Source organism: Toxotes jaculatrix, chromosome 8 (genome assembly GCF_017976425.1).
Source record: "Toxotes jaculatrix isolate fToxJac2 chromosome 8, fToxJac2.pri, whole genome shotgun sequence".
Taxonomy (NCBI): domain Eukaryota; kingdom Metazoa; phylum Chordata; class Actinopteri; family Toxotidae; genus Toxotes; species Toxotes jaculatrix.
In genome coordinates, this window is record NC_054401.1 from 9,282,441 (window position 1) to 9,294,892 (window position 12,452).

The 12,452-nt window shown below is 45.3% G+C and overlaps 1 protein-coding gene across 3 annotated transcripts in view; it reads right to left on the minus strand.

Moving 5' to 3' along the window:
* The window catches only part of LOC121185797 (nectin-2-like), a 75,096-nt gene that overhangs the window by 37,606 nt on the left and 25,038 nt on the right, over nucleotides 1-12,452 (minus strand). For all 3 annotated transcript variants that reach the window (XM_041044228.1, XM_041044227.1, XM_041044226.1), the window contains exons 2-6: nucleotides 9,211-9,320; nucleotides 7,993-8,242; nucleotides 6,835-7,128; nucleotides 6,572-6,689; nucleotides 5,742-5,890 (exon numbers count right to left, since the gene is read on the minus strand). In XM_041044228.1, coding sequence (XP_040900162.1) covers nucleotides 5,742-5,890; nucleotides 6,572-6,689; nucleotides 6,835-7,128; nucleotides 7,993-8,242; nucleotides 9,211-9,320 — 921 coding nt within the window. The remainder of the gene's footprint in view (nucleotides 1-5,741; nucleotides 5,891-6,571; nucleotides 6,690-6,834; nucleotides 7,129-7,992; nucleotides 8,243-9,210; nucleotides 9,321-12,452) is intronic.

Genomic DNA, 12,452 nt, shown 5'->3' on the forward strand with positions numbered 1-12,452 from the left:
TGACCGTGTTCCCCATGTGGCCATCATCTATAACTCAGTGGGCAGGAAGCATGGCACTAACACTGCTGGTGTTAAGGGTCAACTCCACCCAAGTTGTTTGCACTCACTGTTGTACTGTGACGCATTTTGAATAAATATGTCCTCCAAGGAAGTTCAAGTTCAGTAACTCAAATAGGAGGGAGGGACACTTTAGAATGACTTAGACTTTATTCCATAAACTGTTCAGAACAGCGTGTTTTCTTCTGAGATTTGAAGAGTAAGCCCACTTTTAGCGAATGGGAAAATTGATGTAAGAATGTATAATATTCCCACTTTTACAAGGTTCAAGGCATTGATGTTGGGGCTGATTCTGTATTTTGTATGAATACACACATTTTTTATTTTGATTTAATGTACTTGTTTATTCTGCTTTTGTATATTTTGATGTCCCAGAAGCAATAAATAAAATGCTGTCTCTGTTTCAATCCCTGAAGAACTAACACTGTTGTACAAACGTCATCTTATGGAATAAATCTGTCATTCTAAAGTGTTCCTTCTCACTTCAGGTTTGAGCACATGAGCTTCACAATAAAACTAAATAAGCTGTGGTGAGCAAATGAATTTTTAATTTTAGTCCCTGGTTGAAAGTGATCAAGAGCCCTTAGCTAAGCTGAACATCCTCTGTGTTGCTCTAGCTTCCCTTTCCACTCTCTGCACTTTCACGAGCCGCTGCAGAGGATTAACCAGTAGACGTTTCTGTTGAAATCCCTGCCTAAATTTGTAGCAGCGAATCAGCCCGATTTTATTGTCATTCCCGTTTGAAATCCAGCAGAAGCCGCCCCCTCTTGTTAAGTGTACAGAAAGCTGACAGAATTACTCTTGTAACACTGATTCTTGTCAAGAGAGAAAATGGTAGTCTACTGCTGTCTACACCTGTGCTCTGCTCTTCTCTTTATTTCCGCCTCTCTTCTCATTCACTACACTTTTCTCCATCTCTGCCGCCACTTCACCAGCTGTCTGCTGCATACAGTCCTTCCGTCTCTAAATCCATTTTCCTTGCCATCTCTCCAATTTGCGTTTGTATTTCTGTCAAAAGTTACTTCTCTCTGTTCTCCTCCTCTGTGATTCACTTTCAACATGTGCCTAGGGAAAAAATTTATAATTTTATGTGGGTACATTTTCTCTTCTTTTCTTTCAATTTCTCCTGCCAGCCTCCCCAAGCACGCCGTCTCTCTTCCCTCCTATTCTCCCCCAAGCAGTGCTAAACATTGCCGTTGACACACATGAGATTGAGAGCCAGCCCTCAGTGTCCACTTGTAACAGGAACACAAGAAATGCATTATCACCTCAGGCTCTGTGGAGCTCCAGCACATGCAACGTGGCAACAGTGTCTGTGCAAACTTGGGACCGGATACCACTACGCATTGCCGTCACATCAAAGGGAATTACACTAAAATTTAAATGCAAATTCTCCCTAAATTCCACCCAATTATTTTTAATGTGTCGCTCAAGTCAGTTCTTAAGTGTCTCTCTCAAAGTCTACGCTGGTAAATCCGTTTGTGAATGATAATTCATGTTTTATTCTAACCTTCTGGAGAACACTTAAATGATTCAAGAGAGAGATGTAAAGGAGCCACCCCTGGCGCCCAGTACGGACCCACTACAGACCCAGACACATCCTAACAAAGCACCAGTGGAATTTATTTTACTGGGTGAGTAAAGGACATCTCATAAACACATTCTGTTGGATGAGCCAGCAGAAAAAACGCAATATGCATGCTGTGTGGATAACGGCATGCATATTACAACACACAAACACACAAACACAACATACTCCCCACATCCCTCCCCTACCCAAACACACACACCATACTGTGGAAGCCAAAAAACAGCATGTTTCTTATGAAGTCATGTCCTGCATGACTGTAAGCTCCAAGTGACCGCAAGTAATGAGAGAGATGGGGCGGAAGTAACATCTACTGCAGCCTCCCAAAAACATGCACGGTCACATACACAAACGCACACTCACAGACACACACACACCATTATGGTCATCCCTGGTCTCATGCTGGGTCGGGCTGTACCTTGAGCATAGCTTAGTAGTATTCTGTGTCAGCATGTGAAGTTATTGGACAGAGCTGTGTGTACGTGTGCACAAATGTCTGTGTGTGTTTGTGCTAATGAGGGGTGGGCAGGGGGCCAGTTGCAGGCTGGAGGAAGACTTGGCTCCATCAAACCTGTTCTCTGGCTGTTTTCGCATGGTCGGAGACACACACTGACAGACACAGACAGATGCAGGCAGACACACACGCACACACTTACACCCAAACCCAGTGGAGGAAAGGGGCCAAGCCCCTTGCCCTTGAACTGTCTCCTTAGATGAGTCTTAAAATGGGGGAAAATGCACCAAATTGAGAGAAAATCTCTTTTCTGTTGAACTGAAGAGCCCCTCAGATTCAATTGGGGGCATTTAATGTTTTGAGGTTCAGCTGAACCATCCCTGTAAGGAACGATGGGGAAGAATACAAGACAGAAGATGGAGGGAATCTGGGTTAGCCACACAAGAACCCCCCCCAAGAGGAGTCTGGAATGGAGGGATGGAGACTACTAAGCTGTGATTAAGGAAGAGCTACTGGTATTTAAGAGTTAAGCTTAGAGAGAGAGGGAAATAGCATGGGCATGAGAGGTAGAAAGAGAGAGAGGGAGAATGCTGGGGGCAGGAGTCTCTTCTCTGAGCAGGGAGATCAGCGCCAGACTTGCGGAGGCTGAAAGACAACCTGAGAGAGATAAGGAGGATGAGGAGAGAGCATATGCTAACTGAGAGGATGAGAGGTGCAATGAAAAGAGCAAACTGCAGTGAAAGAGATAGTGAGGGAGAGATAAATCGAAAGAAGAAAGAGGAGGGGAGAGCAGGGTAGGATATGTTTGTGTGTGAGTAAGCAGCAGGATCGAAGATGAGTGGAGGAGAGGCAAGGAGAAGAGAGGACATCCATCCCTCTCTCAGCCTCCAGGTGCACAGGACAAGACTGAGGGCAGAGGACACTGGCAAACACCCACACAGTCACACACTAGTGTGTAGATTTATGTGTGTGTGTGTCATGCAGCTGTGGGGTAGAGGGGAGTGGGGGACCTGCTATGTAGCAGGTGCTGGCCATTTCACGCCTGTCGGCCCCTCTTAGCCCTGTTTGTCTACACGCATTCACATTAGCCTACGTCGCACCCCCATCTGGAGTCATTCCACATCTTTCTCTCATTCTGTTTCAGCTATTATGAACTCTTTCATTTCACTTAAATCAACACTGACTCAGTCTCTTTCTTTCTGAACCCTTCTCTCCATCTCTGTGGCTTCAACAAGCCTCCTTCACTCTGACATTCACTGGTTTCCTCAGTCACCTCTTAACTGCATGCAAATTTAGCTCGCATCTTATCCTCCTCCTCCTCTGCCAGTGAGTAAGAGCGGAGTGGGAAGGAGGGAAGAGGTGGTCGGCTGTGAGAGAACAAGACCAGATGGAGGAGGGAGATGACAGGACAAGGAAACTGTGGGAAGTTCAACACGGGAGGAGACCAGAGATACCACAAAGAAAAAGAAAGAGGAGAGTGGAGGAAAAAAAAATGTAGAAAGTGGGATGAAGAATGGAAGAGGAGAGTAAATGTGGGATAAAAGACAGAGCGAAAAAGGAACGGTGGAGTGAGGAGCGAGGCAGCCAGGAGCTGAAGCAGCAAAGGATGACTGATCCGCTCTGAGAGGCTTGGAGACAGACAGACAGACACACACGCTATGCTGAGAGATAGTGGAGGCCAAAAGAGGTGGAGATAGGATGCAGTGGCACAAGATTCCCATGGGAGTTTTAAATGCTGTCAGCATCCGTTCTCTCGCTCCATCCTTCATGCCTCTGCTCTCTCTTCTCCCTGAGTGTGAGGACTGCATGCTGGCAATGATTTATCCTGGTGCACGTTCCCTGGCTTTTCATTCTAAAAGCAACAGCCTCCATCTTCCAAACCTCTGCTCCCTGGATCTTTGTATCTTCTCTGCTTGTTGCTTGTAACACACTGCAGGAGATGGTGGCATCCTTTGTGCTACAGATGCCAACAATGCTACTATGCAGCAGTACAGAGTGGCCCCAAAGGAGTGGTGACGCATGCTGTGGCACCATAAGGAGCCAAGGGACTTGAAGAAAGATGGGGGTTGAGAGAGAAAGAAAGAAAAAAATGTGAAATGAGAGACTGAGAAAGAGGACAAGAAAAAAAAGAAAACGAGGGCATGAAGGAACAGGGTGGCTCTTAAGATGTAGCCACCAGAGAAATGCACTTTTTCCCCCCATTACAGGGAAGGTTTACCCCTATGTCAGCAGAAAATAACTTCCGGTTAAGTGCAGGCATGCAGCAGAAAAGTGGAAGCGGATGTATTTTGTATGAGGTGAAATGCAGGAGTGAACCCTGTTGAGGGGTGCTGCTTAAACTATTGAAGAACAGGGGGTAATGGATGCATGGACTGTTTTCCATCTCAACCAGCACCATTCTGGATGGCTTTACAGCACACAGACAGAAGTATACACCTAAATACATACAAGCAGTGCAGCGTATCAAAAAGACAAACCTGCAAACAGACACAGCATTTCAGCGTAAGTCTAGTCTCAGCTAAACCCAGGGCAACACTGAAATCCACTTTATTTCAAAGTCAACAGTGTCCTTGTGAATAAAAAGTATCACTTTTACTGATTGCAGCCTCATCGTCAAGACACAACTCTAATGAACACTCCTCATTTGCTTTGCTTTAGTCTCTCCTGTCATTACAGATGTCCAAGGGTACTGCTGAGAAGCTACTCAGTCGCTTTTTTGATCATGACTTTCGGGGGGCAAACTGCTCTCTCTCGTTTTAGAAAAGCAGAAGAAAAGTGAATATTTGAGCGAGAGGGACCGTCTACATGCAAAGCTCACAACGTGAACTACCACTAAAAACCTTGTGAAAACCTCCGCTTTGTAAGTGCCCTCTGATGTACAAAAGGAGATAGACAGATCTTTGGTACTGTCGAGGAACAGAAAATTTGATAATATAGTGTTACTGAGTGCACGCAAAGATGCACAGAAAAGTGACATCCATTCTTAATTAGACACCAAGAAACATAGGAGAAAAGTTGAAAGGGAAAACCCAAAAGACCACAAGTGCATGCACATACATACTCACTTGCAGACATGCACGCACACCGTGGACAGAGCAGCTGGACCCTCTAGCCCTAAACTACACCCAACAAGTCCCAAGACCCAAGACAGTCCTCAGCACAGAGATTGTGTGTGTGTGTGTGTGTGTTCATGTGATGTGTGAGGCAGAACAAGGTACATCCCTGGGGGAGAGACATGAGAGCATAGTACACCAGGAAATGTGTAGCATGTGTGATGAAAGTGCACTTGGTTCCAGTCCATCAGTTCGGAGGATGTAAATGTTTTCATATACAAGCCAGGGGACGGTTAAGATGAGGAATGAGACCCAAGTGTGCTTTTCACTTCTTTACTGACACATTTAATACGTATAATTTATCTGCGTGTTAGCACATTTGCTACTTCTCCAAATTACATTTAGTCTAGGTTTTAATGCATTTGTGATGACCGCAACAATTTGAATGCTGTTCATCATTTGAGAGAAGTACAGAAAAAGGACACATCTGTTTCTAATCATGTTATTTGGTCTACATCTTGAGAACCCTTAATTTATTTACTTTATTTAATGTGCATGTGTTGTGTTTTTTTTGTGTCCCTCGACTCACCTCTGACGATGGCTGTGACCTGATCCCTGCTGATCCCTATGCGGTTCTTGACCTCACAGACAAAAGTGGTGTTGACAGCTTCGTCCACCTTCAGTACCTTCAGCTCTTTGCCCACGATCTGCACTGTGTCTGGCATCTCTCCTGACATGCTGCAGGGACATGAGCATAACGCCATGGGAAAGACGAAAAAGGAGAAGGCAAAAAAGGAAAAAAATGAGAAAAGGATTGTGGTTTGTTTGATTTTGAGCATAATGAGAGCATTTAGTCACATGTACATTTACAGAAATGTGGCGAGTTGTGCAGTGTCATCAAATTCCACTAATCTTGATCGGCAGTGAAAAGCTAGTCAGTTTTCCCTTCCTCAAAAGGCAATCCACTATCACTCAGTAAGGGAAATACGATGGGGACAGGAGGAAAATCAAAACTGCTGGATCCAATCCCAAAATCACATCTCTCCCATTTTCAAGTTCCAGACTTTTTTTTTTTTTTTTTTTTTAATTTTGTCACAGTTATGTTAATAGCTGATAATACGGAAAAAAGGGAGAGAGGGACTCATATTGTGTTTCTCATTATGCGAGGGTTAAATCTCAAGTCACAGAGTCCATTATGAGAAATTATACGGCTATCTCTATAATCAGAGAACAGGACTGTAGTGGCAATAATAAAAGCGCTGATTACAGCCCTGTGAGGACTGTGGACCTAGGAATGAAGGGCAATGACGGAAAATGGAGAGAAAAAAAGAAACAAGAGAAAGAGAAAGCAAGAGACCTTGGGAAAAAGAGACAGAGCAATAAAAGACAATAGAGATTCCAGGATGTGCTGATACTCACGTCTTCCACTGGACGGAGAGCGGAACAGGGTTTGCGGAAGCTTGGCAGGTGAGCACCACATTTGTACGACCCACGTACCAATTATTGTCATAACCCACTATTGTCACCTGAGGGGCGTCTGAGGGAAGGAAGGATGAATGGCAGAAGGGAGGAGAAAAAAATAGCAATGAGATCAATTAGTCACTCCAAGGTTTGACATCATGTTAGACTGTGAATAGCAAAAGAATTAATAAGTGCTGGGTCGCATGTGTGTGGTGTCTTACATTGAACTGCAAGTTTTAATGGGAAGCTCTCTGGTTTGACCTGGGTCCTGTGCACCACCACGCAGCTGATGTCCTTCCCGTTGTCTGCTGCTGTGGGAACCATGTAGTACTCGCTGGTCACTGTCACGGTGTTGTCGGCACCCGGCTTAGACGTTGTTGTCGCATTGCCATTGGCTGTGGTCACCCAGGAGATCTGGGCAGCGGGGCGGCCATCTACAGACTCACAGCGTGCCACAACGACCGGCTTAGTGCCTGCTTCCACTGTCACGATGGAGGCTGAGTTCTGTGGCTTAGCTGATGGATGGACAGATTGATGCAAGGATGGAGGGTGGAGGGAGAGAGGAAGGGACACAGAGAGAAGATTAAAGGATGTAGAGATAGATAAAATGGAAATAAGACAGCTGAGGGAAAAGATAATGTGCACCATTATTGATAAACAATTTGAGTCACCAATCTGGCAAAACCAAATCCAAAACCTCAATCTCCAAACATCCTCTGTCCCCCACTCACCCCCTCTCTCTGCTCTCTGTCTTTTCCCTCTTCAGAGCCCACAGTGATAAACAATTATGAGCACCAGTGCAAACACAACCATACCCTAAATCTTCTTTCACTCTACCTCCATTTCTTTAATCTATTCCCTCTCTATCCCTATCACCCGCCATTGATAAACCATTTCCCTGACTGGTCCAGTGCATTTCCATACACAAATATGTGCAAAATCCCTACATGATATCTGTCAACTCCCCATCCCCACCACTCTCTCTCACTCCTCATAACTCCTCAGTTGCCCTCTGTGATACTAGTGTGGGATCAGAGGAGAGCAGGCAGGACAGAAGCTGACAGCAGGCATGACAAGCAGCCTGATCAATACAGGGCCTGAGAGGAGGCAGGGAAGCATGATGTGTTGGAGAGAGTGAAGCAGAGGCACTGGTGCTGGGCCAAGGTTAGACCAATGCTTCCACTGCATTAACAAGAACACAATTGATCTGACAATACCACTTAAAACAGCAATTAAGAGTAGCTGGACATGCTTTTAACCTGCATACTACCTTTGGGGGAGGGAGAGAGTAAGAGAGACAGACAGAGAGAGGTGGCCATACAGCACTTTGGATTTATACATACTGTGTAAACACAGCATGTAGACTGTTAGTGACCTACCCAGCATGACCAGATAGGTGATCCCCTGCTCGTTGCCAATTGGGTAGGTAGCATATTCGCAGATGTACTTCCCCTCATCGGTCATCCTGACATTGCTAATCTGGATGGAAGGGCTGGCCATGTTTGGGGGACTGGGTGAGAAGCTGACCCTGCCCTTCACAGGTGAGTCGGGGTAGTTGGGCTCAAAGTTGGGATGAAACACAGCAATGTTGATCCTTTCTCCTTCCTTTGGCTCGTAGATCCACGTGACCTGCGGTGGGGGAGGCACAGGGTCAGTGGTTGGCATGCGTGCAGTGACTGAGAAAAACAACAGGCCTCATTCATCATGGCATCGATAAGCGACAGCGGAGAGCATTTTGAGGCATCCACATTTTGCTGTAAACTCCACGGGGCAGCACACACAGCATTACAATCAAATACATGCAGCAGGTATGAATATGGATGTGAGTTCTTCAGAAGCAATTCTCTCTCTCTCTCTCTCTCTCTCTCTCTCTCTCTCTCTCTCTCTCTCTCTCTCTCTCTCTCTCTCTCTCTCTCTCTCTCTCTCTCTCTCTCTCTCTCTCTCAGAAGCTCTTTGTGGAACCAAGTAGAGTTGTGCACTTCCCACTTCATTGAGATGCAACTAAGAAGTGTTCCCATTACCATATTCAATCCCCTAAAGCAAAATGAAGCTTAGTATTGTTTGTTTGGAGTAATAAAACATTAAGCCTAAATGTGATAAAAACCTATTATTGGCCTCAGGATTATTTCTGTGGGCTATGATTTGTTAGATTAAGGTTTAATGTGCCAAATAAACAAGGCACATGGACCTGCATTATCATTTTACTTTTATTTTGATTGCAAGGAATTGCTCTTATCCACCTGTTTCACACACCTGCAGAATCAGGTCGATGCATAATTGACAATTACTTTTGTTTTTTTTTAAACAGGAAAACAAACATTTGTTTAGTTGAATATTAAATTGTATATTCACTCAATAGCCAAGGTCTTTTCACTTCAGTTGTGAAAGCAAATTGCAGTTCTAAGCAATTTTAGCAAATTATATTGTGTCAAGTCAGCACAATGAGCTGCAATATCAGGATGAAACAGACACTTTTATTAGAATTTCAAACCACAAACCCAGTTTCGAGTTGGTATGTGCAGTGGAATAAAGAAGTAATCAAATCCTGACTGAAAAAAAAAGGAACATGGACTGCATCATGGTTATGTGTTTCTTACCATTGTGAGCTGAATCCCAGTGGCATCTGTGAAGGCACAGCGTAGGTTGACTGTCTGGCCGGGATACGACAACACCTCTGGCTCCACCTTCACTCGCTGACCTGTTGCTCCTAGAAGAAACAAAGAAACAGAAAGAGAAACATTGATGCCTGTTGTTCCCTTCATTTTCAAACTAGAGAAGGAGACAAAGAAAGGGAGCAGAGAAACAGTATCAGTACAAAGCCTGCTGGTGATAAATGAGGACAGTGTGGAAGTGTCTGGTACAACAGCGGACAGCATTAGTGAACCCAGGCAAGTAGGCCAAGAGTCTGGTATCTCTCCATGACTGTGCGTGCATGGACGAAACTGGCCGAAAAAAGGGGATGTTTAACGAAAAAAAGAGGAAAGCCAGCTCTCTTTTGCACAAAGGTCATAAATCATCAGGATGGTTATGCTTTTCTGTAGCCTGCCATTTGCTGCGCCAACACATTCCTGTGTAACAGCTAAGAGTCAAAATAAATATGCTTTTCTTGGTGTGTTGTGTCAGTGGGTGTGTGAGAAACAGAAAGAGCGAGGGAGAGCGAGAATCTGTCTGTCTGTGCGTGTGTGTGTGTGTGTGTGTAAAATCCAGGTCTCTGTGAAAATGTAATTACTTGTATGAGTAAGCGCGCATTAGTGTATGTCAGCAAGATGGTACCTGTTTTAAGTAAGAGTGGATTACCTGCGGATACATAACTTCAAATGTCTGCAGCCAGGGCTACATGTACGAATGCGTGTGTGTGCTCACAATGTGTTTACTGGCAAGCTCCACACATACCAATGAAACACAATTTCCCCTAAAGACAAACAATTACTTGCGGAACTGGTTCCACCAGTTTGTGCTGAGCCAAAGCTGTTGTGTTGAAACTAATATGATCCGGAGGGCTGATGGAACAAACACACACACACACACACGAAACCCGTAGGCTAGGAGATAAGAGGAAAGGGCAGTGCTGTCTTTCTCTTTTGACGAGCAATAAACACCACACCTTCTCTTCTCAGGGGAGATCTGAGATATCAATACAGAGAGAGAGAAGAGGTAGGAATACGCGAAAGACTGAGTGGCAAAGTGGAGGAAAACAGGCCTTTCCTAGAATAACACCAGTTCTCCCAGGACCAGCCCAATTTACAACCACAAAACAACCCCCTTGTAGCCACAGAGGAACCTCTGGACAACCACTAAGCAGCCCGTGGGAGCAGCACAGAGCCTTTTAGGGCTAGAAAGAGGAACAGTTCGCTCTCCTTTTTTTTTCTCCCTATCTCTCAGACACACATACACAAGCATGTCTGTGCAAGCAGACGCACAAAAGCATGTGCACTCGTACATTCATACGCATTTGTGTCTCATGACAGCTTTACTGTCAGGCTCCTGGCTTGTTATCTTTCAAATGTCGGGAGTGTTTAGTGAAGATCAAGTTACAACCCTCACCTGGACTAGTCTGACTAACTACAAATTAGCTTTGGGAATGGGAACTGTATTCAGGGAGTAGCAGAGGAAGGAAAAAGGGGATAAAGGGTTACTGAAACCCTTGATTACTTGTCTTGATTGGGGTGTATGGCCAGAGTCAGCTTTACATGTCAGAGGTCATTACACACTACGGCACTAAGATAAGCTACTCTGCTTCAGATTTTACTCATGTGCACATGCGCAAATTAACACACAAACACATGCACAGCTGTTGTGCCCTCACATAATATGGGGGCAGAGCCGAGTTGGACCTGTTGTCTGTCATTCTGAAGCAATAAGAGGAGAGCCAACACAGGTCAACTCCTGCCAGAGCTCAGATGAGAGACAGGCTGGCCTTATGAGACTCTCTACAGCCCCAGGGAAATGAATATTACACACAAGACATACAAAGACTTGCTCACCCTCATCCTCCATGATAGTCCCCAATCCCCAGCCCTGAGACTCAATGTCATTAGAATGGCATACAGAGAAGAGAAAGTCAGCGTGTACATGTGTGTGCACGTACGTGGACACAACAGACTTGTGGAAATGCTGAGGAAAGACAGCAGTTGAAAAAGCAATTGTCAGTATAAATATTTAGAGAGCACTGGGCACATTAAACAGAGGAGAGCAAGACAAGAGGTGGAGTGAGACAGGAACTAAGGGAATTAGAGATAGAAGACGGTTCAAGGGTAAGAGAGAGAAGAAAGGATGAGCAAAAGAGGAGGAGGGAGAAAGACAGAGGGAGAGAAAGAGAGGGTTGGAGGGGAGGAGAGTGAGAACAGAAGCCTTGTGTCACCGCTGCTCTACTTTACAGTAGCTCTGCTGCCTGCAGGTGACGTACAAGAAACACCACCAAACCAAATGCACATGAAACAACAAATGCATGCACACACAAAAACTGCCCTCTTCTTCATCCTCAAGTAGTCAGATGTCACCATCCCAAGCACTGTCACCTATCATTATGTCTTTTACACCCACATGATGTGCGTGTACAAACACACAGTATACTGATGGCACTGCGACAACCCTGCCATATTAACACAGTCCTCTCTGATCCCCTGCCTGGTCACACTGACATTACCATATTTCCCACCATTCGTCAGTGAAGAGGAAAATGAATTAGGAAGGAGGGAGGAGAGGAAGTGTGCTAGAAGGATGGAAGGATGAAAGGAGAAGACGAGAGACAGCCGGGGAATGCCAAAGTGATGGAGGATGAGAACGGGGGGTGGGGGGTGGAGGGTGGGGTGGGGGGTGAAGTGTAAGGAAAGTGGGGATGAAAGGGTGTGAAGAGAACGCAGTGCCAGGAATAGAGAATGAAAGAGGGAGCGGAAGAGAAAGTGGTGAGAGAAGAGGAGAGAGGAGGAGGATCTCGAAAGGGAGACGGTGTGAGCCATAAACAAGGTTAATAGAAGACAGCTGAGGGACAAGAGAGAGAGAGACATTTGGAAGAGGGAACTGAGAGTGAGAAGTAGGTGAAAAAAAGAGACTGAGAGAGATGCAATGGGAGAAACTAAAAATGGAGAAGTGGGGGGTGATACAGGTAGAGAGAAACAGAGCGAGAAGAGGCAGATGAGCAGGAGAAGAGCGGGAGGTGTGGAGAAGTGAGAGGCAGGGTAGACTCCACACCTGACCTTGTGAGAAACACTGTGGCTGTGAACAGACAGAGAGAGAAACGGAAAAAAAGCGCAGTGAAACAGCGCGAATGAGCCAGAGGAAGGAAGAGAGCAAAAAAAAAAAAAACCAACCCTCAAAATCCTAATTTTCTCTGCAGCCC